Genomic DNA, 26,742 nt, shown 5'->3' on the forward strand with positions numbered 1-26,742 from the left:
GGTTTCCTGCTGGCTCCGCTGTGAACGGGACTCTCGCTGCTGTGTTGGATCCGCTTTGGACTGGACTCTCGCGACTGTGTTGGATCCATTGTGGATTGAACTTTCACAGTATCATGTTAGACCTGCTTGACATCCATTGCTGTCCTCCTCTCTAAGGTTCTCATAGTCATCATTGTCACCGACGTCCCACTGGGTGTGAGTTTTCCTTGCCCTTATGTGGGCCTACCGAGGATGTCGTGGTGGTCTGTGCAGCCCTTTGAGACACTAGTGATTTAGGGATATATAAGTAAACATTGATTGATTGATTGATTGATCATTGATATATCAACTATCAGTCTGCGTGGTCGGTAGTAGTGGGTTTCCGTAGGCCTTTTAAAAAAAAAAAAGACATGTTTTTTTTATAAACTACCATCAGTTACCATTGCCAGTTTTTGCGACAACTCTTTTTAATGGTTTCAAGAGAGCGGGGTTGAAGTGAGGGAGCACAAAGATGGCGCAGGAGGCAGGAAGGAGGAGGAGTTACCGGCCTTGATGTTTGGAGTGCGAGGAGGAGGAGTTTGCTCATTCACTAGAAGAGCCTCCGACTTAACTGACAGCTGGAGAAGGAGAACGCCAGTGTCTAGTGTTGACTAGTGCACCGGTGCAGAAGGAGACACACGTCTCACAATAAGACGATAAAGTAGAAGAAGTGGTTGCTTTTTATTTTATTTTATTTTATTTTTTAAAGGCGCCAGCTTTGCTATTTTGTCGAAGGACTTTACGCCAACTCTGATGCTGGCCCCGGACCATGAGAGAAGGACTCACTATGAAGTTCGCCTGGAAAACTAAAATGGTAATTAAAAAAAAAAAGAACAACTAAATAAGTTTTGTCTGCAGTTTTGAGAGAAAGGATGAGGAGGAAAGGGGGGCGAACGTAAGCTTGGGAAAGTAGGGGATAAAGAGGGGGAGGGGCTGGTTTTAATGTTGTGATAGCTTTGCTATGTTGTTCCTTTTCACAAACTTGCTCTATTTGTTTCCCTCCTCCTTATATTAATGATGGGTGTGCAACTTTTTCACGTAGAAGTTATTGAGTTATGTGGATCCAGATGAATTTGATCAAATGTGGTTCAGAGGAAACTGGATATTAGTTAAAGCAGTGGTTCTCAACCCTTTTTTTTAGTGATGTACACCCTGTGAACATTTTTTTATGTGAATTATATTTATATAGCGCTTTTCTCTAGTGACTCAAAGCGCTTTACATAGTGAAACCCAATACCCAAGTTACATTTAAACCAGTGTGGGTGGCACTGGGAGCAGGTGGGTAAAGTGTCTTGCCCAAGGACACAACGGCAGTGACTAGGATGGCGGAAGCGGGAATCGAACCTGCAACCCTCAAGTTGCTGGCACGGCCGCTCTACCAACCGAGCTATGCCGGTTGGTAGTTTTTAATGCAAGTACCCCTTAATCAGAGCAAAGCACTTTTGGTTGAAAAAAAAGTGATAAAGAAGTAAAATACAGCACTATGTCATCAGTTTCTGATTTTATTAAATTGTATAACAGTGCAAAATATTGCTCATTTGTAGTGGTCTTTCTTGGACTATTTGGAAAAAAAGATATAAAAATAACTAAAAACTTGTTGAAAAATAAACAAGTGATTCAATTATGAATCAAGATTTCTACACATAGAAGTAATCATCAAAATAAAGTGCTCTCTTCGGGGATTGTAATAGAGATCCAAACAGATTCCATTAATTAATTTCCTACCGTTTATTCCTTTTTGGGGTCGCGCTGGCGCCTATCTCAGCTACAATCGGGCGGAAGGCGGTGTACACCCTGGACAAGTCGCCACCTCATCGCAAGGCCAACACAGATAGACAGACAACATTCACACTCACATTCACACAATAGGGCCAATTTAGTGTTGCCAATCAACCTATCCCCAGGTGCACGTCTTTGGAACCGGATTCATTAACTTAATTCTAAAGATTTCTTCACAAAAAAATAAATCTTTAACATCAATATTTATTGAACATGTGCACAAAAAAATCTAGATATCAACACTGAATATTGCATTGTTGCATTTCTTTTCACAGTTTATGAACTTACATTCATATTTTGTTGAAGAATTATCCAACAAATTCAGGATTTTTGAATTGTTGCAATTTTTTGAATATTTAAAAAAAAATCTTACGCACCCCTTGGCATACCTTAAAGTACCCTAAGGGGTACGCGTACCCCCATTTGAGAACCACTGAGTTGAAGTCACTATGTAAAGAAAGAGGGAATCAAAAAGTGTATACTTCTTCCCATTACACTTTTGAGATATATTTGATTTAATTGTATTTTATTTTCTTAATAAAAATTTTATTTTATTTTTTTAAAATAAATAATATTGTCATTGAGCACAAGACTGTTCTTACATGTACATGTATGATGTGGAGCTGACAATGACATACTAAATAAACAACTAAACAATAAGACCGACAGAGAGGAAGAAGACAACTTCTAAAGGGTGCAAGGGGCTCCTATTGTTTAAAAGAGACAGATTACACCCTCATATCCGTAAATAGATTCCACTTTCTGTTGAGGTAACAACCACTAGGCCATTTGTTTACGTCTGCTCGGTGCCAGTTGATAAAACGGACATACATTATTCTTTTTTTTTTTTTTTAAAGAAATGCAGTGATTCGTGCACACTTGTTTGACAAAATGCATGCCAAGCTGGGCCGGGCCGGGCTGGACCTCCCCAGCCATTGTTTTGGGACTGTGCATGCATGACTCATTGCAGCTGCAGAAGGGGAGACAAGTGGGGAGCCTCCCCCCTCCCCCCTAACAAACACACAGGCCCGCTTGGAAAGTTGTCCAATCTATATGTTTATTGGTGCTGACTAGTGACCGCAGACCCGTAAGGGACAAGCGGTAGAAAATGGATGGATAGTTTGAGGTTTCGACTTGTCCAGGGTGTATTCCGCCTTACGCCCGATTGTAGCTGGGATAGGCTCCAGCATCGCCCGTGACCCCGAGAGGGAAAAGCAGTAGAAGATGGATGGATGGATAGTTGTGGCTTGGTTTCAGCCTTTGACCTTTTTGTAACCCCCCCTTTGGACTTTAAATGCATGTGTGTAGTCCAAGCTGTGGCTGCATAGTGTGTGTGTGTTTAAGGACTTGGCCGTCATGTTGCATTCGTGGTGTTTGGATCTGGCCCCGGCGCTTCTGTTTTTGTCTTCACATGTTGATGTGTCAGCATTTCAATCTAGCTTTTGAGCCCTCTGTTGGCAGCCTCGTTTTTCTGTGTGTGAAATGTTACTCATTCGCACCCCCGTCAGTCTGTTTATGGACCCCACTGTGTGTCACTGAGTTTACCCGCTTCATGTTGCACTGGCCATAAAAATCAGTCTCTTTTGCAGGGGTTTTCTGTGTGAACGGCACAGAAAAATCCCCACAAGTGTTTTCACCATAGCATGGTAGACTGAGTGAGTATGGGCTTTCACACAACCGTCGTTCTGGGTTTCCCGGAATGGGGTGTTGACACAGGGGTTTTCCAGGTTTGGAGGTAGTAACAGAGCGCATGTAGGCATCTTTTAGACAGCAGTATTCAGGTAGCTGTGTGAAATGCACAAACAACTAATATATATAAAGCGCACCCACGACATTTTTTTTAGAAAACATGTTTTTTGTACACTAGCAGCACCAGACTAAAGCCGCAAATACATACCTTTACACTGTGAAATTAAATGTTTACATACATCCATCCATCCATCCATTTTCTACCGCTTATTCCCTTTGGGGGTCGCGGGGGGCGCTGGCGCCTATCTCAGCTACAAGCGGGCGGAAGGCAGGGTACACCCTGGACAAGTCGCCACCTCATCGCAGGGCCAACACAGATAGACAGACAACATTCACACTCACATTCACACACTAGGGCCAATTTTAGTGTTGCCAATCAACCTATCCCCAGTTGCATGTCTTTGGAAGTGGGATGTTGTAATTATTTATTTACATACATTAATTGTTTCCAAATGGTGCCTGTAACTTGGCAGTAGACGGGTTGATCAAACAAAGCAGAAAAGTCAATGTTGTTTTTATTCATCCTTGTTGAGAGAAATAGGATTGTCTTCTTTTTTAATAATGTTCATTATGTTTATCAGGATTATTCTTCCTTGTGCTTTGTAAACACTTTTTTTTTAAGTGGATTATTTTAGTTCTGTCCTGAAAACATTCCATGATTTTGTTATCGCTATAGAAAAATGCATACATAAGCTACAATTTTGTATAAGCCGCATGGTTTAAAGCATGGGTGTCAAACTCTGGCCCGCGGGCCAAATTTGCCCCTCCGTGTCAATTAATTTGGCCCTTGAGGCAATATCAAATTAACATTAGTACTGGCCCGCCGGTATTATACAGCTGCGTCCACCGCTAATACTCATACTTGCCAACCCTCCCGATTTTCCTGGGAGACTCCCGAAGTTCAGTGCTCCGCTCGAGTATCTCCTGAGGAAACCATTCTCCCGAATTTCAACCGATTTCCACCCGGACAGCAATATTGGGGGCGAGCCTTAAAGGCCCTGCCCTAAAGCGTTGTCTACAACCTGTCGTCACGTCCGCTTTTACTCCATACAAACAGCGTGCCGGCCTAATCACATAATATATGCGGCTTTTAAACACACATGAGTGAATGAAAAGCATACTTGGTCAACAACCATACAGGTCACACTAAGGGTGGCCGTATAAACAACTTTAACACTATTACAAATATGCGCCACACTGTGGACCCACACCACACAAGAATGACAAACACAATTTGGGAGAACATCCACACCGTAACACAACATAAACAAAATACCCAGAACCCCTTGCAGCATTAACTCTTCCGGGACGCTACAATATACACCCTCCGATTCCACCACTATTAAGATTTTTGCATATATAAGTGTTGCTTTTTCCATATTTAGTGTTAAAGCAAATCAGCTAAGCAAACTGAGCAATAAATAACGTTTTATTTGTGCACTTTCTCTTGCTACTTCAAGACTTAAACGCTTGATTCATTCATTATTGTTATTTCATTTTCAAATTTCTTTTTAGCCCGTGAAAAAAGTTTATTTTAATATTTACCCGAGAAGGCTGCAAATAGAAAAGAGGCATTCAATTTTTATTGAAATTTTATTTGATACGCCATTGAATTTTTAAAAATTATTATTATTATTTGAAACTCGAGTTTGCATGTCACTATAAAGTTGTATAAGGCTTGCTTGTTCAATATTCAATGCAAAGCTTTTTTGGGTCCCTGTTAAAAGGTTAATTTGTTCAATCTTGGCCCGCTGCTTTGTTCAGTTTCAAATGTTGGCCCACTCTGTATTTGAGTTTGACACCCCTGGTTTAAAGCATTGGAAAAAATTAGCGGTTTATAAAGCAAATCAGCTAAGCAAACTGAGTAATAAATAATGTTTTATTTGTGCACTTTCTCTTGCTACTTCAGGACTTGAACGCTTAATTCATTCATTATTGTTATTTTATTTTCAAATTTCTTTTTAGCCTGTGAAAAAAGTTTATTTTGATATTTACCTGAGAAGGCTGCAAATAGAAAAGAGGCATTCAATTTTTATTGAAATTGTATTTGATACGCCATTGAATTTTTAAAAAATATTATTATTATTATTATTTGAAACTCGAGTTTGCATGTCACTATAAAGTTATATAAGGCTTGCTTGTTCAATATTCAATGCAAAGCTTTTTTGGGTCCCTATTAAAAGGTTAATTAGTTCAATCTTGGACCGCTGCTTTGTTCGGTTTGAAATGTTGGCCCACTCTGTATTTGAGTTTGACACTCCTGGTTTAAAGCATTGGAAAAAAATAGCGGTTTATAATCCGGAAAGTACGGTACTTCAGAAAGCCAGAAAATTTCCCACTGGTTCCTCATTCATTTTTGTTCACACATAAGACAAACAGAAAAAAATCCGGCAGTGTGAAAGACGCGAGTAACTTACTTAGAACCTGGGCACTTTCTGTGTGTGGATGTAGAATCAAGCTAATTTTATTTAGACATCCTGCAACATGTACACACTATAGCCATAACAGTATGAGCTGCTTTCAATTATATGTACATTTAACACAGAACCCAGTGGGTCATTGTTGTACCTCTGTGTGTACACCACTATAAGATATGGGAAAAATATACATATAAAATACTTGCATTAAATGCAACAAAAGGACATAAGAAATTAGGGCTGAAAGATTTTCAGAACAAACATTATTACACATTTTCTCTCCATTACTGCGATTGAGATTCGATTTACAGAACGGGACGAGCAGTAGAAAATGGATGGATTGATATTTTATACATAAATGGGTTGTACTTGAATAGTGTTTTTTTCTACCTTCAAGGTATTTAAAGCGCTTTGACACTATTTCCACATTTACCCATTCACACACTGATGGCAGGAGCTGCCGTTCAAGGCCCGAACCACGACCCATCAGGAGCAAGGGTAAAATGTCTTGCCCAAGGACACAACAGACGTGACTAAGATGGCGGAAGCTGTATCAGAAGCTCTACTAGACGAGCCACGCCGTTAAAAATGCAGACACAGAGCTTTGGTCTGCATCTTGCCCTTAAAATTCAGAAATAATCGATAAAAACTATAGTGTTTATTTTGTCATGTAATCATTATATATATATTATTATTGCAAGTATTAATTTAAAAGCATGCAAACAATTATTTTTCGTTTCTCTATAATTGTTTACCTTTATATTGTATTGGAAGGTAAGTCATTTGTTATCCTAAATAAATAAACAAAAAATAAAATGGACTGTTGTCTGTCACTAAAAATTTAACCTTAATAGATATTACATTTTAAAGTGCATTTTTTCCCAGATGAAAAAATGAGGTTGGTTTTTGTTTATTGCCATCACGGGATCATCTGATTCGAAGCTGAAATATTCCCACAACTGGTAAATTTGGCTTTCATATTTTCATCCATCCATCCATTTTCTACCGCTTATTCCCTTTTGGGGTTGCGGGGGGCGCTGGCGCCTATCTTAGCTACAATCGGGCGGAAGGCGGGGTACACCCTGGACAAGTCGCCACCTCATCGCAGGGCCAACACAGATAGACAGACAACATTCACACTCACATTCACACACTAGGGCCAATTTTAGTGTTGCCAATCAACCTATCCCCAGGTGCATGTCTTTGGAGGTGGGAGGGAACCCACGCATTCACGGGGAGAACATGCAAACTCCACACAGAAAGATCCCGAGCCTGGATTTGAACCCAGAACTGCAGGAACTTCTTATTGTGAGGCAGACGCACTAACCCCTCTGCCACCGTGACGCATATTTTCATATTATTTCTTATTTTTTCCCTTCCTAATTTGTGTTACTTTGCGGCACTTCTCGCTTGCGAGTCGTGAGGCTCTCTTTACTATGAATATGTTGGCGGCGCCGCCACGCTTAGTCTTCGCCAAGTCAAAGATTACAAATGAGTGAAAAGAGGGGCAACTCTGTTCAGTTAATTCTACTGTTAAATAAATGCGGCCAAGTGCTGAGAACTTTGCACAAAATAAGATGTCTTTCTTCCTGTTTGATGTGAGAGACAAACAAATGCCTCTTGCTTTATTACCGCACTAATTAAAACATTATGTGTCTATTCAATTTCGATTAATCGTGCAGCTCTAATAGGTATTGCACTTTCACACAGGCACCACCATTCCGCCTTCAGATATTACTTCCAAAAGCTGAATTAATGATCAGGTTGATTCGACTTTCTATTCCCTGTCGGTGCTCTTCAAAATTTTGGAGGCGAATTAGTGTTGGAATGGGGACTGTGTGAAAGGGAAAGTTGGAAACCCGGAACTGGGGTCTGAAGTTTAACATTCGGTGGGGACTCACTTCTTCTGACCTTTTGTGTTGGAAGCTAATCGTCTGATTGCAGCATGTTGTGTCACACTTGTCCCGCTTTGGTAGTGTCTGTGTAAAATGCACAGACAAATAAATGCAGGATCTTTGTGTGAAAGAGGTCTGATGCACATATAGTCTTAGATTCATTGAAATGTTTATTAGTAGATTGTACAGTACAGTACATATTCCCTACAATTGACCACTAAATGGTAACACCCGAATACATTTTTCGCACGTTAATCAATTCATGGTAAATCGTGGTCAAAAGTTTACATACACTTGTAAAGAACATAATTTCATGGCTGTCATGACCATTTTCTTGTGATAGAGTTATTGGAGCACGTACTTGTTGGTCACAAAAAACATTCATGAAGTTTGGTTCTTTTTTGAATTTACTATGGGTCTGCTGAAAATGTGACCAAATCTGCTGGGTCCAAAGTATACATACAGCAATGTTAATATTTGGTTACATGTCCCTTGGCAAGTTTCACTGCAATTTGGTGCTTTTGGTAGCCATCCATAAGCTTCTGAGAAGCTTCTGGTTGGAATTTTGACCATTCTTCTTGACAAAATTGGTGCAGTTCAGCTAAATTTGTTGGCTATCTGACATGGACTTGTTTCTTCAGCATTGTCCACACGTTTTACTTTTCCTGAAGGAATCAATAAAGTTTTATCCATCTATCTTTAAAGTCAGGACTTTGGGAAGGCCATTCTAAAACCTTAATTCTAGCCTGATTTAGCCATCCCTTTACCACTTTTGATGTGTGTTTGGGGTCATTGTCCTGTTGGAACACTCAATTGCACCTAAGACCCAACCTCTGGGTTGATGATTTTAGGTTGTCCTGAAGAATTTGGAGGTAATCCTCCTTTTTCGTTGTCCCATTTTATCTCTGTAAAGCACCAGTTCAATTGGCAGCAAAACAGGCCCAGAGCATAATACTACCACCACCACGCGTGACGGTTGGAATGGTGTTCCTGTGATTAAAGGCCTCACCTTTTCGCCTCCAAACATATTGCTGGGTATTGTGGCCAAACAGCTCATTTTTCGTTTCATGTAAGTGTTAGTCGTACACTGTTAGAAATGGGGAACAATCTGTACTTTTGGGCTAATTATTGGACTCAGAAGTAACTGTTTGTAAAAAAGAAAAAAAGCAGTACAGATGTTGTTCCGAGTTTGTAAAAGGGTACAAAAAGTGCCTTGAGGTGTGCGATTTGACCCTTAATGTCCTCATGTATGCTAATTTCGAGCTGAGTACTGCAATAAAAGTCTGATGCAGAGCTGTCGCATAGGGGGCTCATTTGGGAGTCTGCACACATTGCGTCTCTACTCGTCAACCTTTCATCGCTCCCTGAAGGTTGTGCAGCTCCGGCTTTACCTCCACCGAGACAGGAACACAGTAAAAGAGACGGATGGGGAATTAAAGGGAGTGGAGGCAAGAGAGAGAGAGAGAGGGGGACGTTGGCCTCGCATGCTGCGGCGTTGGGGGTTGGAACGCTGTGGATGCTTTACAGCACTTTTGTCCTTGCTAATGTAGTTAGTTGCAGAGCTTCAGATTCTTCTAGAGTGTGACCTTAATCAAAGCCTAGCAGTCCTAATTTGGATCCGCATCAAATTGGCTTTTCTTATTTCAATGTTTGCTTTAATGAAAGAAAACAACAATGTTGACATACCCACCTAAGCAATATATCAGAACTTTGTCATTAGGTTTGAGGCATTATTTGGTGACGCATTAGGGGAAAATACGTCTTGGAGCCACACAATAATGGGTTCTTCTGAGGAACTTGCCTCTGCTTGCCACAAAATTTAGTGGAAAGCAGTGAAGCATTTTATGCATTATCCTGCTAGCTAAACCAAAAACAGTATTTGTGTCGAAATGGTCCATTTTCCACTTAGTCCTGTTGTTCTGTAGAGGAAATAGTTTTACTTTGACTTTTTTGGCATTATTTTCTAACAAAGAAAAGACAATTTGTGAAATAACAGTTCACAATAACAATTAATTTACAATTAGTTTGTGCTCAATCCTAATAAATCAATCAATCAATGTTTATTTATATAGCCCCAAATCACAAATGTCTCAAAGGACTGCACAAATCATTACGACTACAACATCCTCGGAAGAACCCACAAAAGGGCAAGGAAAACTCACACCCAGTGGGCAGGGAGAATTCTCATCCAGTGGGACGCCAGTGACAATGCTGACTATGAGAAACCTTGGAGAGGACCTCAGATGTGGGCAACCCCCCTCCTCTAGGGGACCGAAAGCAATGGATGTCGAGCGGGTCTAACATGATACTGTGAAAGTTCAGTCCATAGTGGCTCCAACACAGCCGCGAGAGTTCAGTTCAAGCGGATCCAAGACAGCAGCGAGAGTCCCGTCCACAGGAGACCATCTCAAGCGGAGGCGGATCAGCAGCGTAGAGATGTCCCCAACCGATACAGGCGAGCGGTCCATCCTGGGTCCCGACGAGCGGTCCATCCTGGGTCTCGACTCTGGACAGCCAGTACTTCATCCATGGTCATCGGACCGGACCCCCTCCACAAGGGAGGGGGGGACATAGGAGAAAGAAAAGAAGCGGCAGATCAACTGCTCTAAAAAGGAGGTCTATTTAAAGGCTAGAGTATACAGATGAGTTTTAAGGTGAGACTTAAATGCTGTAATAAAAAACAGTGTTGAAAATATACAAGTCCTTTGCTGGAGCACTTTAGCGTTCAAACCTGACCCATCCTAACTGTGTTAATTCATTATTTAGTTGAAAGTTTTATGTCTTTGTCATTCTCATATGTTACATTAAATATCTCTTACACCGCGCATCTAGTGCAACAACGACAAGGCAACAGGGATATAACATATGTAAATGATTTTAGATCAAATTAATATGAATGAATAAATAAAATGAGCGTAAATAGGGTCCAGCACGGTGATACAGGGGTTAGTACATGGGCCTCACAATACCAAGGTACTGAGTTCAATCCCGGGGACGGCGTGGCGCAGTGGTAGAGTGGCCGTGCGCAACCCGAGGGTCCCTGGTTCAATTCCCACCTAGTACCAACCTCCTCACGTCCGTTGTGTCCTGAGCAAGTCCTGATGGGTGCCGGTGAGCGCCTTGCATGGCAGCTCCCTCCATCAGTGTGTGAATGGGTAAATGTGGAAGTAGTGTCAAAGCGCTTTGAGTACCTTGAAGGTAGAAAAGCGCTATACAAGTACAACCCATTTATTTATCTTTCTGTGTGGAGTTTGTATGTTCTTCCCGTGACTGCGTGGGTTCCCTTGGGGTACTCCTGCTTCCACCTCCAAAAAAACATGCACCAGGGGCTAGGTTGATTGGCAACACTAAATTGGCCCTAGTGTGTGAATGTGAGTGTGAATGTTGTCTGTCTGTGTTGGACCTGCGATGAGGTGGCGACTTGTCCAGGGTGTACCCCGCCTTCCGCCCGAATGCAGCTGAGATTGATTGATTGATACTTTTATTAATAGATTGCACAGTACAGTACATATTCCGTACAATTGACCACTAAATGGTAACACCCGAATAAGTTTTTCAACTTGTTTAAGTCGGGGTCCACGTTAATCAATTCATGGTAGGCTCCAGCGACCCCGACAAGCAGTAGAAAATGGATGGATGGATGAAGTGAAATTTGGAATAGTTTTTCAATGTATTTGCGGGGAAGTATGAGGGCCAGGGCAGCGATTGACATCAATGTTCTGATGGTTTTAGGGAAAAAACTCTTCCTGAGTCTGACAGAGGGCACAAACCATATAGAGGTGGTGAGATGGATGGGAATAATCCTTTAATATTTTGCTGGGTCGCCACTTGGTGTCTATGTCTGCCAGGGTGCTGCTCCTATAATCCTGTGCAGGGACTGACGCTGTTCAACAGTAGTTTCCAAACCAGACTGATGGTGTAGGTTATGGTGCAGTCTCTGTGGAACACTTTTGTAGGACGGTATTATGGAGGGAGAACAAAAAACTATCTGCTGTTTGCCGCCACACAGATCACGACACATAAATTGCAGCGGCCATACAGAAACTGTCCCCATATTTCAAGTTCCGGGCAATGCATGCGGTCTGGACTGGATCCATTTTTATATCACGAAACAATTCATAGAGGCAACAGAATATAAATCAAAGATTTTTTTCTAGTCAAATTAATTGATTAACTGTTGCAGCCCTCTTTTCATCGCCACCCTTAACTGTTGTGTCTTTGACGAATTTGATGACACGGTTTGAGGCCGTGTGTGTGGGCAGAGTTAATAGGAGAGTGCTGAGCACACATCCCGGGGGGGCGGTGTTCAATGCGATGATGCTCGACGTATTGTCTCCTACTCCGGCCGATTTATTCATATTCAAGCATAAAATCCTGGATTTCTTCAGAAGATCCAAAATCCGATGGAATTTTACTTGGCCATGCTCATGCACCCCACACCTCTTGTAGAACGTTCTTGTCTTGCTACCAAAAACAGTTAGTTGGAAGCAAAATAGGTTTGATTGCAGAAAGTGTCTGGCATCATTAATTAGATCATGGTTTTCCAAAATGGGTCCATTTTTAATGGCTTACTCGCTGTCAGAGATAGACCAAAATACGCTAAGCTAATTTATTTGTCAAAAACCAGGCATACATTGGATGTTGTTATAAATCCATGCTTACGGCCTTCATCATTAGTTTGTATTAGTGTTCATTTTCTATCATCAGATTAATCAACCTTATGGATTTTGATTCATCGCGATTAATCTCAGCAAATTATTTGCATTAATAATCCATCCATCCATCCTTTTTCTACCGCTTATTCCCTTTCGGGGTCGCGGGGGGCGCTGGCGCCTATCTCAGCTACAATCGGGCGGAAGGCAGGGTACACCCTGGACAAGTCGCCACCTCATTGCAGGGCCAACACAGATAAACAGACAACATTCACACTCACATTCACACACTAGGGCCAATTTAGTGTTGCCAATCAACCTATCCCCAGGTGCATGTTTTTGGAAGTGGGAGGAAGCCGGAGTACCCGGAGGGAACCCACGCATTCACGGGGAGAACATGCAAACTCCACACAGAAAGATCCCGAGCCTGGATTTGAACCCAGGACTGCAGGAACTTTGTATTGTGAGGCAGACGCACTAACCCCTCTCCCACCGTGAAGCCCTTGCATTAATAAAATTTAAGTTAATTTTAAATTAACTTAAAAATTACCCAAATTTGGACACAAATAGGATTCTATTGTCACAATGTCATACACTAAATCTGCAGCGATTATTAAGAAAAAAGATTGATTTATATTGTTTTGCTTTGATTAATCGTTTAGAAAGCGTAATTTAGGGCTATATGGCTGAAAGCTTTATCACAATATAATTTTTTTTATATTGGTTAACACAATTATTGGTATTTTTAATGACTTATCTAAGCCAGCCAAAAAATACAATTTCCAATTTACAAAGGGTGCTATTTATCAGTGAAAAATGTTTCTGGTAGCCTGGTAGGGTTAGCTAGCACAGCTAAATTGGTCAAATAAGTTTGTGGTATTACTGCTTTTGGTGGGGAGTTGCATTATTTACAGAACACATTGGTCTGACTACAGTCCGTTTAACAAAAACAAAAACTGTCGAGGGAACTTTTTCAGTTTTGTACACGATTTTGTTGCTCTCTGCAAAACTACATTTTAGTTTCTGTTTTATTGTAGATTTGAAGGTAGTTTTGAGATGGCAGTATTGATAAGTTATTGAAAAATAATTTTGGGGACCTACGACCGTTAGACCGAGACAACAGAAGTGTCAGGATGTTGCCGCACCGTCTGCACCACAAAATTTAAGACAAGTTTCCGTTATTAAGTTGATATCGTGTACCAAGATATCACAGTTTCTCTTCTCACTCCAAAGAATCAACCGCGAGATAACAAGATGGCGCCACCAAACCTGATAGTTGATACTGTTGCCTGAATGGCTGTTAGCGTGTCACTCCAACGGATCAGCGATCACTCCCCGCGTTGCTCGGCTACCGGACAGCGAGTGTCTTTGTTCATGCAACCGACCTTACTTCACTACTTCCCCTTTCTTCCGAGCAAAAATATATCTACTGGTATAATGAACGTTTTATTAATATCGGATTACGTGTCGATCGTGATTTATATTGATATTGTTTTATCGGCCCAGCGTTAGCGTTACTAAAGTCCAGACTGCTTGGAGGGCCCAGAACTTGAAAGACACGGACATGGTTTCCACACGGCTGCTGCAATAGAGAGCACATGAAAGCAATGGTGAGTGGGTGTTGTGATCTGTGTGACGCCAAACACAAGAGTTTGTTTATTTTTTAATTTTGTGATTGTTGTCTGTCAATCTGTGTTGGCCTGCGATGAGGTGGTGACTTGTCCAGGGTGTACACCGCCTGAGTGCAGCTGGGATAGGCTCCAGCACCCCCGTGATCCTGAGAGTGACACGCGGTAGAAAATGAATGGATGGATGGATGAATGCACCCATGTTAAAAGTGCAATTGCTATGTTAATGATGTGCATTTATTTAAAAAATAAAAAGAAGCAAAAAAAATGTGTATTTCCACTAGTTTCCTTGAAATACGCAATTAGGCTGTAAAGCGTCTTGTCATCGATACTAAAATAATTGATAGCTTCAGCCTTAGAATATATGCATATAGATGAGGTGGCGACTTGTCCATGGTGTATCCCGCCTTCCGCCCGATTGTAGCTGAGATAGGCGCCAGCGCCCCCCGCGACCCCGAAAGGGAATAAGCGGTAGAAAATGGATGGATGGATGGATATACAGTATATGCTAAACGTTTGGAAACATCTTCTGATTCAGTGCATTTTCTTTATTTTAATGACTATTTACATTGGAGATTGTCACTGAAGGCATCAAAACTATGAATGAACACATGTGAAGTTATGTACTTATGTACTGTTTCTTCAAAATAGCCACCCTTTGTCTGATTGCTGCTTTGCACAGGCATTCTCTCGATGAGCTTCAAGGGGTAGTCACCTGAAATGTTTTTTTTTTTATTCACACGTGTGCTTGAAGCTCATCGAGAGAACGCCAAGAGTGTGCAAAGCAGTAATCAGAGCAAAGAGTGGCTACTTTGAAGAAACTAGTAGAATATAAAACATGTTTTCAGTTATTTCACCTTTCATAGTTTTGATGCCTTCAGTGACAATCTACAATGTAAATAGTCATGTAAATAAAGAAAAACTTATTGAATGAGAAGGTTTGTCCAAGCTTTTGGCCTGTACTATATATGTATGTATATCAACCTGAGCCACCTCCGTCATTAAAGGAACACATTTCGGTCAAAATAAATTGTGTAAATAATCTGTTTCATACATATTTAATGTGATAGTTTTTGTAATGAATATAATGCGTTTGCTTTGACTGTTGTAGTTTATATACGATATATGTTGATATGATGATACATTATTATACATTGTTTTCCCTCTGTGCAGAGCTCTGTGCAGGACTGGGGGGAGGAAGTGGAGGAAGGAGCCATCTACAATGTGACACTGAAGAGGGTTCAGATTCAACAGGCAGCTAACAAGGGTGCAAGATGGCTGGGGGTGAGTGTTTGAACTCAATACTCTCACAGCAGCAGCACTGTGGTAATGTGTATCTCTTCTCTGTTTGGTAACTTAATGCATTTTCCACTGTCTTTGTGACAAACTTGCATTCCAAGTGAAAAATATCAAGAGCGTACACTTTTAAGACATTGACCTATTTGTGCAGAGAGAGCTCATTTCCATTGCTTCCAACCCGAACCAACCGTTGTGTTGTTTTAGCGTCGAAGCTATAAATCTCTCCGCTGTGGATTTCACCTTTAACAGAGACCGACGCTGCTCATTCTCTTTGAGCCAAAGCATGTGATTTCCTGACTTTCCTGCACTGCTCAGTCCTACCCCCTCTCCATTTTGCAGCAGCAGTTTAACGAAATGCAGCTCCGGCATTAAAAAGCATTAAAGGCTTTTCCTTGAGTTGTTACCCACAAGACACCTCTGTTTCCTAAGCAATGTTGTTTACGCCGCGTTGTGACACGCTCAGCAGTATTTCAATAAAACTGCCGAGTATTTACGTTGGGGGGGTTTAGATAATTTAGCAGCAGGACAGCAGGAACTCGCGTCATCTGTGGAATTAACACAAATGATTGTTCTGTTGTATACACGAGAAAGCTGGATCTTGTGTGTTTTGCAGCCTTTTATGCACTGAAAAGGAAAAACGTTGGCTCAGCGGAAGGACGCTGTAATGGTCACTGTAGAATATGCCAGCTGTATCAGAGCCAAAATGAGATGGTGCGTTTATTTTAATTATGTGGCTCTGTAACGTTGCTCACTTGACACCTATAGTCCAGTTTGCTTGATTAGTGCGAATGTTGTGGCCCTTATACAAAACCAAGTACACATTCTTGATCACACATCACTTCAAAACCCAACCTCGTATATCAGTGTGATTGTACTCCGCACCCCTTATTAGCACCAAAATAATTCTCTGCTTTTTTAGGAAGACAAAAAAGCTAATATTAAGACATCTGGCCATCACATTTCCTAGTGTCGCCTGTGTGTGGTCATACAATCTTAAAATTAGCATCATGAATCCTCTTGTTGTTTGATATCGTGCTAAACTTTTGATACACTTCTTTTCCAATGACTGTCTTTTGTGTTGCGGCAGCATCTCTCCGGATTACCTGTGTGTGCATGACAGAAAAAAAAGCTCTTGACTTGCTAAGGATTGAAGTCGTTTTCCGCCACGTGTTGGTTTGCAAGTAGAAATTTCTCGATAACGGATGTAAGATAAGCTGCCTTTTTCAGACAATTTTCTAGTGGGAAAAAAACCTGTCCATTATTATTATCATGCCACCTTTTATAACAAACATGCAAGAGGATTTCACTGGTGGCCTCCCAATGGACTCGACTCCCACATTATTAACTGTTCCCACTCGACATCCATTGCACCCGGTCACCCAGGCGGGGGGGTGGTCCTTTTCAAGGTTTCTCATTGTCCCGTTGGGTTGGGTTTTTTATTGCCCGCATATGGGTTAAGATCCGGGGATCTCGTGGTTTGAGAAGCCCTTTGAGGCACTTGTGATTAAGGGCTAGTTACCGTAAATCAGGGGCGCCCACACTTTTTCTACTTTTAAATTGATCAAGTCAAGGGGATCTACCTCATTTATATATATAATTTATATTTAATTATTTATGAAAGAGACTTTTTTTTTAACAAGTTAAATGTGTTTAATGATAATACAAGCATGTTTATCACATATAGATTCCTTTCTTTCAGGAAGACAAGAATGTAAGTTGGTGTATTGTCTGATTCTGATGACTTGCATTGATTGGAATCAGACAATAGTGCTGATAACCTCTGCATTTTTAAATGGAGGAGAAAAAAAGTCCTCCATTCTGTCCAATTTCATATGAAAGTGGTTGGTTTTTGTCCAGCTTCCATACTCGTTTTTATACACTTTGCAAGAAATACTTTGGCGGCAAACTCCGTAGCTTGCTAGCTTGTGCACGCCAGCTTATTTTGTTAGCCCAGGCAGCGCTTTTATTGTAAAGATAGGAACTGGGCTGATAATTGGCGCAGATATTTGGCATTTTGACATATATCAATATCGATCTTCTTTTATTGGTATCTGCCGATGTTTTGTTTGGGGGTTTTTTTTTCAAAAGAAATGCATCAGCAAATACAATATCTGCAGATATAATACCAGTGTTTACTATTGAAAAAATAAAAAACATTGTGATAAGTAGAGTGTAAGTTAATAATACTAACCAGTGCTCCTTTCTACTAAGCTGCAGCGCAGTGCTAAGACGGCCCCCCTTTTTGCTCCTCTTAGACACACTTAATATCGGGGTTTGTGTTTTCCCCTGATGTTTTTTGGTAATGAGTTAACCACAACTTTAGCGCCACATAAAACATTATGACACTACTGGTCCTATGTTTCCTAAAGAAGTATTCAAAAGAAAACAAGCAACTAGGTGTGTAACGGTATACAAAAACTTTGGTTCGGTATATACCTCGGTTTAGAAGTCACGGTTCGGTTCATTTTTGGTACAGTAAGAAAACAAAAAAATATAAATTTTTCGGTTATTTATTTACCAAATTTGTAAACAATGGCATAACATACCTATACACACAGGGTCCATTGCCAGGGTTAATGTGGTCAACATATATAAAATAAAAACTAAATAAGATAAGGCTCAGAATGGTTTCTTAACAAAACCTTTCGACATATAAATTGCTTTTTTTGATTGATTGAGACTTTTATTAGTAGATTGCACAGTACAGTACATACATGACCTTGAATGGGATTATGCTGAAAATTGTAATTTTCCTGAAGGAATAAATAAAGTACTATCTAATCTAATCTAATCTAATATTCTGTGCAATTCACCACTGAATGCAAACACCCCAATAAGTTTTTCAATTTAACAGCCTGGCTAACTTGCCAGTAAGAGGATATATGGGCTCATTGTTCTTCCACCATAGAAGTGGGTCAAAATCTAGTTTTTAATGCAATACAGCAACCCCCTGCAACCCTGAATGGGATAAGTGCTAGAAAATGGATGGATGGATGGTCTTAAATGTGCTGCTATAAAAACATTTGTTATTGCTTCAGCCCTGCCTGACTTGCCGAGGATAAGCTGCTTGAATGCGGTGATGACACTTCATAGGAGTTAGCATGTTTGACGTGTTGGCAGAAGCGTATCCTAGTGCTTCTGAACAATGTCGGCAAACCTCCATCCTCCATTGTTGTATCCCACCGCGCAGCCAAATTGTTCCCAAACGGGAGATCCTAACGAGGCAGGACGGTCTTCCAGTTCTGGCTTTTGCATTTTGTCCTAACCCGGTCGCTGCTAGCCTGTCATGTGTTATGCCTCGCTCTGCATTATTTACACAACCTACACTGCGCTACCTAATATGTCCGTGTGGAAACTCGTTCGGTACAACTCCGAACCAAAACCCCCGGATTGAAACGGTTCAATACAAATACACGTACCGTTACACCCCACAAGCAGCTGTTTACTGACTTATACCTAAATTTTACTGAAATTGAATAATGGCTCCAAATATTGGCTGTGGGCCTCCCTGACTACTAATAATCGCTATCGGCCTTGAAAAAAACGTATTGCTCGCTCGACCTTTAAAAAAAGAAAACTCTATATAAGTCACAAAGTCAACAACAATGTTGTATTATGAAGTCATGACACGTAAACAGGCTGTAAGTTGTGTGAGTGAAAGGTGAGGAAAGGCAAAATGGCACACAAGTCAGTTTGAGTGTTCCCCAACATAGCGTATTTATCATACACAGTCAAGCGCTTCCAGTACAATGACAATGTGTTCGTACGCTCATTGCGGGTTTTACTTTGCAATGTCATTGCATACTTCATTTTGCACATTGGAATTGGAACTCTCAGCCACGGCGACAGATAGGTGTTTTTCTTGACTTGTTATCAGAGGGGAGTGGCGGGGGAACTCGAAGGGTTGATGTAGGAGGGCTCTGCGTTGATTGGAAGCAGATTGGAGAGTTTCCTGCCTTGGCGTCCTAACACTCTTTGTCCATGCCACTTTTTCTACTACTCCCCACCTAGATGCTCTACAACCTCTCAGTTTCACTCTCCAATAGTAAGACACATCTGGATGAATTTACAAAAAAAAAGTAATATAGGTCAGAATCGGTCCTTCCTCTTTCTCTCACCTCTTATTGATTGATTGATTGATTGAAACTTTTATTAGTAGATTGCACAGTACAGTACATATTCCGTACAATTGACCACTAAATGGTAACACCCGAAAAAGTTTTTTAACTTGTTTAAGTCGGGGTCCACGTTAATCAATTCATGGTACTTCAACTCCAAAACATACACAAAACAAGGCTCTGCAATACAGCTTCTCAACTGTTGTGAACTTCTATGTATGCATGTGTTTATGATTAGGCGGACGGCGATCGCTTGCCTCCAGGCCACACAGTGAGCCAGCTAGAGACCTGCAAGATCCGAAGCATCCGCGCCGGAACCCTGGAGCGTCTAGTGGAGACGCTATTGACAGCGTTCGGCGACAACGACCTCACGTACACCTCCATCTTCTTGTCCACCTACAGAGCTTTTGCCAGCACGCAGACGGTACTGCAGCTCCTGCTCGACAGGTAAGTTTGGGGGCTGCTGCGGGTTCAATCAATCAATCAATCAATCAATGTTTATTTATATAGCCCCAAATCACAAATGTCTCAAAGGACTGCACAAATCATTACGACTACAACATCCTCGGAAGAACCCACAAAAGGGCAAGGAAAACTCACATCCAGTGGGCAGGGTTCAATGCCATTTTATTTGTAGAACTTTAGAGATGGATAGTAGGTATTTTCACATAATAAAACAGCTACTAGACCTACACAGTTAGCAAGAATTTGGATAAAAGTGCAAACAAAGGTATTTATTTCCATTATGGAGTCAATGTTAAAGTTCACACCTCCAGAATATGTTTTCCAATTATATTCAAAGTAAATGAAAAAGTACTGCTTTCCAGATGTCCCATCCACATTCTGCTTCGAATATTGTGGTTTCAGCACGTTAAGGATTTTTGAATTTTTTTTAATGCATGTTCTACACTGGTCCTAAATTGAGAATTTTTAGGAAATTAAAATGGCTAAATAAACAAAAAATATATAGATAAATTAGTATTGGCCACTACAGTAAATAATCAGAATCAGACATACTTTATTAATCCCCGAGGGGAAATTACATTTTTCAGTATAATCCCATTCAAGATCAGACAAACATTACTCAAAGACAGAGCAGGGATGCTGACGGGTCTGCCATTTTCCGGCACCCCTTACAAAAAAGGTGAGATGCGAGTAAACAAGTGGGGGGAAGTACAAAAAAAAAAAATCAGATCACGCTATTCAGTATTGTGGCCACTGATTGGCTCAACCTCAGGCAGCATTACGTTATTAAATTAAACGTGTGTAAAGGTGACTTAAATCTGTTATTGTATGTCTGTCATAATGTGGAAAAATGTATTTATAAGGTCGTAAACATGTTTTTATGCTCTAGCTATGAAAATATCCACCCATCTTTTTTCTACCGCTTGTCCCTCTCGGAGTCGCGGGGGTGACTGGAGCCGCTATGAAAATATTTGATTCATAATTAATAATTACTATTTATTTATATATGTTCTTATTTAATCAATGTTTATGTTACAGATAGTACAAAAAAATGTGTTAAAAATTACTACGAAACAAAATGGGGTAAGATTAAATAAGCTCTGCTTCTTTCTACTTCTTTTTGGATGTGTCTTAATGAAAAACTTGAAATATTTATGTACCGTATGATTGTCCAAAATAAACTAACACCATAATCATACTTTGCGGAAATTAATTTATTACTGTCAGGTCCAGAACCAACTAACAGCGATAAACAATGTTTTTATGATATAGTTTTAATAATTTGTACATTTGATCTTATGATCATTATTTCATTCCTCATAAGTATTTGTTTTATTGTAAACACACATTTAAAATAATTCCAATGCCCCTTTTCTAAAAATTGTGCCTGCCTGCTTTAAGGTCAATTAAATTATTTGAGTCATGTATCAGCGTCCAAATAACATTTCGAAACAACCCTAAATTTTGGAAAGGCTTCTTAAACCTAAAAGGAACCCTAGTGTTTTAATAAAATGTCATTAAAAACAAAACGAGTGACAGCCCATGCCTTTTCTACAAGAGCGTGTTATGATGTGCAATAGCGATGTACTATCAAACTGGATGTAAACACAAACAGAAAGTCTCTGTGCAGCCTAAGCCTATTTTGGTATGACTACAGGGACGATTTAGCATGCCGAGGTTTTTATTTGCCGTATTCTCTGCTGCAGGTATGGACATGTGGAAGAAAATCAGCCAGATGCCAAGAGAAGCCAAATATCTGAAAGCAATGGAGCCATCAGAAAGTGAGATTCGATTGATTTTCCGCCGCCATCTTTGAAGTCCGTGTCTAAACATGACTGTCGTCCTCGCAGTGCCTTAGCCTCTATCCTGCGTGCCTGGCTGGACCAGTGTCCTGAAGACTTCCAGGAGCCTCCAGACTACCCCTGCCTTCACAGGGTGATAGATTACCTCGGTAAGGCCCTGCCCAGCTCGGAGGCCCTGCGACGGGCAGAGGGTCTGCTGGAACAGCTGCAGATACAAGCCAGCTCGGACGAATCTGACGGTAGACATTTTGAAAAATACTCCTTACTTTCATAACCCTTATGTCATCTGCAGAATTACATTCCATTCAACTGTGTGCTTTCAGCCGGCTTTCACGGTAACACTTCCTACAGCCTCGGGGAAGAGGATGAAGTTGACGTGGAGGTCCAGGAGGACTTTTTGTCATTTGACTCCGACCTAGTGGCTGAGCAGCTGACCTACATGGATGCAGTGAGTAGAAGGAGATAACACCAACATGGAGGTTATTGTATTTTAAAGGAAAGGGTGTGCAACGATATCCTGTTTTTCTTTGCTGCAGCTGCTGTTCAAAAAGGTGGTGCCGCACCACTGTCTGGGCTCCATCTGGTCCCAGAGGGACAAGAAGCACAACAAGCACAGCGCGCCCACCATTCGGGCCACCATCACTCAGTTCAACGCAGTAGCGGCTTGTGTGGTGAGCACGGTGCTGCGACATCGACAGATACGACCGCATGTCAGAGCGCGGATCATCCAGCGCTGGATAGACATCGCTCAGGTTGGAACATCTTTACTTACCAAGGCTATTTTTGTACATGTGTGTCTATTGACTCTTAATTTTTGTCTGCCTTTGTGTTTGTGTTTCTGTTAACAGGAGTGTCGCATACGTAAGAATTTCTCCTCCTTGCGAGCCATCGTGTCCGCGCTGCAGTCCAACCCCCTGTATAGACTTAAGAAAGTTTGGAACTGCGTACATAAGTAAGTCCCCATAATTGGGGGGAGAGAGTAACATTTTGCACTTGTCTGACTTGTCTGTGCTCCTCAGAGACAGCATGCAGACGTTTGAGGAGCTGTCGGACATCTTTTCTGATCACAACAACTACCTGACCAGCAGAGAGCTGCTCATGAGGGTGAGTGCACGCTAGAAAAGGGTTTTGCTCATATTGTAACTGAATGACCACACACAGGCGACTAATATTGTGGTACATAACAATATAGTTACAATATACATGTATGTGGAGTTTGCATGTTCTCCCCGAAACTGCGTGGGTTCCCTCCGGGTACTCCGACTTCCTCACATCTCCAAAAACATTTACCTGGGGATAGGTTGATTGGCAACACTTAATTGGCCCTAGTGTGTGAATGTGTGTGTGAATGGTGTCTGTCTAGCTGTGTTGAGTTGAGTTTGAGTTTTTTTGGAACATGCAAGCATACAACATGACACATCACAATTTCCAGTTTCTCTTTTCAACATGCTGGAAAAGGAGTAGGAAGGAGCTGAGCTTATTTAATCCTACCCCTTTTACATAACAGTTGCTAAAACTTTTGTTCACTTCCTTTTCTCAATTTATTCACAATATACTCCATCAGTAAGCTCAATAAAAATAATTAATAATTGGTGAAGTAAGTTATATTTCATATGATGAGATGAGTAAAATGTTTTGAGAATGAATGAATGGACATGCACCTGGGGATAGGTTGATTGGCAACACTAAATTGGCCCTAGTGTGTGAATGTGAGTGTGAATATTGTCTGTCTATCTGTGTTGGCCCTGCGATGAGGTGGCGACTTGTTCAGGGTGTACCCCGCCTTCCGCCCGATTGTAGCTGAGATAGGCGCCAGCGCCCCCCGCGACCCCGAAAGGGAATAAGCGGTAGAAAATGGATGGATGGATGAATGGATAGATTAAATCAATTCAGAATGTTTATCATGTGTTAGCCCTGTGATGCGGTAGCGATTTGTCCAGGGTGTACCCCGCCTTCTGTCCGAATGCAGCTGAGATAGGCTCCAGCACCCCCCGCGACCCCAAAAGCTACAAGCGGTAGGAAATGGATGGATGGATGTGTTTCATTATTATGGGGCGGCACGGCGTAGTGGGTAGAGCGGCCGGCCAGAAACCTGAGGGTTGCAGGTTCGCTTCCCACCTATTGACATCCAAAAAAATCGCTGCCGTTGTGTCCTTGGGCAGGACACTTCACCCTTTGCCCCCGGTGCCGCTCACACTGGTGAATGAATGATGAATGAATGATAGGTGGTGGTCAGAGGGGCCGTAGGCGCAAACTGGCAGCCACGCTTCCCCTGTCTACCCCAGGGCAGCTGTAGCTACTGATGTAGCTTACCACCACCAGGTGTGAATGAATGATGATTTCTTACTTCTCTGTAAGCGCTTTGAGTGTCTAGAAAAGCACGATATAAATCTAAGTTATTTAAGTGTAACTATTTCCATTATTAGCATCACTTTTGTCTGCTGATTGGTCGGGAGAAATCACATAGGTCTACTGTTTTGTGGTTATATACGTTTTGAAGATTGGTTAAATAATTAGCAGTTGTTTTATTAACTTTCTGCATTTCCAGTTTTGGTGTAACAGTAAAAACTCCCAGCTCACCAAAATGCACCACAACAAGCCACATCACATCACTCTCTTCCCTCAATTGGTCAGCTGTGGGCTTCAGAACCTAAACAGAAATTAGTCACATTGCGCATATGAACAAGGCAAAATTCTTGTTTGTCCATATAATCATTTAAGTAATTAATCTAACAGGCAAACAGAAAAGTGCATTTGAAAGGGATGCGGTGAGTAAATTATGGTCTCTAGTAATGACAACATGCTAAACCCTAAGAGACATTCAGTAATTCACAGCTGTTCACTACATGTAGTCAACATTACGCCATTTACTGTAGATGTTGATTAATAGGGACAAATGGTGCGAGTATGAAAGCAGTTATGCATCCTGTTGATGTTGCTGTCCATTAGTGCACCTTTTATTACACATTATAGTCCTACTCAGTTAATGCAACATGTCAAATATAAACAGTGTAAATCTCTCCTCAAGAGACTAAAAAGGAGTTGTCTTGGTTAAATTCCTAGTGTTTACCTAGCTTTCACTTTGTGATCACTTAAATCGGTTTATAGAGCAGATAAATGTGTTTTAAAAGAAAGGACATTCCGTAGGTCGCTATTTTTAAAACGTCCGTAACCAAAGCTATTTTTTCCTCCTCCGTACAGGAAGGTACGTCCAAGTTTGCCAGTTTGGAGAGTTGCGCCAAGGAGCATCAGAAACGTACCCACAAGAGACTTCTGCTGCAAAAGGAAATGGTGAGACAAAAGACTGAAAGCTGAAGCTAAAACTGTGCTTTCGGGGTATATTTTTGAACTGCACATTCCTCTTCTAGCATGTTCGTTGAATCACTGTTTCCTCTTTAGGGGGCCATGCAGGGAACCATACCCTACCTGGGGACATTTCTGACAGACTTGACCATGCTGGATACAGCACTTCCTGACCTAGTAGAGGTAAACAGAAGTAAAACAAAAACACATCATGAATGCTGTATATTTGTGCAACGCTCAGTGGCTACAACATTAAGTACAGGCGCACATTTTAAGAGCCTTTCCGTGGATTTTCTATTAAGGTTGTGCAGGTGTACCTAATAAAGTGTGTCTGTGTATGTTAGCACCTGTTGTATGTTGTTGAATGTTCGAGTGCATGTTTACATGAGGCTGCGCATGTGAGAGGCATCTGTCAGAAACGATGACGCAACTGTCAGTGAGCGTGTGAGAAATCATGTGTGTTTATTTATTTTTGCTCAGCCTCTTTCTGCGAGTGGTCCGTCTACAGTAAATGTTTGTCGTTCTGCTGGTCCCTGACAGCGTGCTCTTTATGTTCCCCGCAGGGTGGTCTGATCAACTTTGAGAAGAGACGCAGAGTAGGTCTAAGTCTAGTACTTGAACGTCTCGACACGGGGCTCCCTTTTGGAATCCATACTAATTTGTAGCCAATGATATTTGCAGGAGTTTGAGGTGATTGCCCAGATCAAGCTGCTCCAGTCGGCCTGCAACAGCTACTGTCTGACTCCGGAACAGGTGTTCCTGCGCTGGTTCAAGAGGCAAACTCAGCTCAGCGAGGAGGAAAGGTAATCACAGTTTGACATTTAAAACTACATTTAACTTTGTGGATGTCAACAAGAACGGATTAGATTTTGATGCAAATCTTGTTAATTACCCCTGCCCAAGAATGCAAATGTTGAGTCTCATCCATCTAATCGGTAAATAATACGTCAATTACTATGGTGGGAATTTTGTTGGACTAATAAATGTTCACTTTTTGTTATTTTAAACACAATTGAAGCAACCCCCATGGCATTCCTGAGTCAAAAAAGATATGGTTCCGTCATCTTACGTCATCCCCAGAAACAAGGAATTAAACTGCTAACATAGGAACAAAAGTATGACACCTCATTTTATATATATATATATATGTATATGTATATGTATATATATATATATGTATATGTATGTATATATATATATATATATATGTATATATATATATATATGTATATATGTATATATGTATATATATGTATATGTATATATATATATATATATGTATATGTGTATATATATATACACATATATATATATATATATATATATATATATATATATATATATATGTGTATATATATATATATATACATACATACATACTGGGATATATATGTATATATGTATGTATATATATATGTATATATATATATGTGTGTGTGTGTGTGTATATTATTTTGTAAGAGGAATGCTATTTCTAGAGGATTCTTTTGACTTACTTTTTTGCTTGAATACATTCTTGTTTGCGGTTATTGTTTTCATATAGATATTATCTTCTCAATAGTGTCTCTCTCGCTGCCTCATAATGAATTTAAAAAAATTCTATGGTCCCTCCATCTT

At 40.8% G+C, this 26,742-nt stretch overlaps 1 protein-coding gene across 2 annotated transcripts in view; it reads left to right on the top strand.

Annotated features, from left to right (window-relative positions):
• Positions 1–26,742, top strand: part of rgl1 (ral guanine nucleotide dissociation stimulator-like 1) — a 101,451-nt gene that overhangs the window by 66,770 nt on the left and 7,939 nt on the right. Inside the window, exons 1-13 of one of the 2 annotated variants that reach the window (XM_061888314.1) lie at positions 551–832; positions 15,312–15,422; positions 19,794–20,002; positions 21,727–21,801; positions 21,871–22,061; positions 22,146–22,270; positions 22,359–22,574; positions 22,671–22,774; positions 22,842–22,926; positions 25,024–25,113; positions 25,222–25,308; positions 25,689–25,721; positions 25,807–25,928. In XM_061888314.1, the coding sequence (XP_061744298.1) occupies positions 788–832; positions 15,312–15,422; positions 19,794–20,002; positions 21,727–21,801; positions 21,871–22,061; positions 22,146–22,270; positions 22,359–22,574; positions 22,671–22,774; positions 22,842–22,926; positions 25,024–25,113; positions 25,222–25,308; positions 25,689–25,721; positions 25,807–25,928 (1,493 nt within the window). In that variant the 5' untranslated portion in view covers positions 551–787. Of the gene's footprint in view, positions 1–550; positions 833–15,311; positions 15,423–19,793; positions 20,003–21,726; positions 21,802–21,870; positions 22,062–22,145; positions 22,271–22,358; positions 22,575–22,670; positions 22,775–22,841; positions 22,927–25,023; positions 25,114–25,221; positions 25,309–25,688; positions 25,722–25,806; positions 25,929–26,742 lie in introns of those variants that run through there. The other variant, XM_061888313.1, reaches the window with a different exon arrangement.

The sequence above is a fragment of the Nerophis ophidion genome, linkage group LG26 (genome assembly GCF_033978795.1).
Source record: "Nerophis ophidion isolate RoL-2023_Sa linkage group LG26, RoL_Noph_v1.0, whole genome shotgun sequence".
In the NCBI taxonomy this organism is placed as follows: Eukaryota; Metazoa; Chordata; class Actinopteri; order Syngnathiformes; family Syngnathidae; genus Nerophis; species Nerophis ophidion.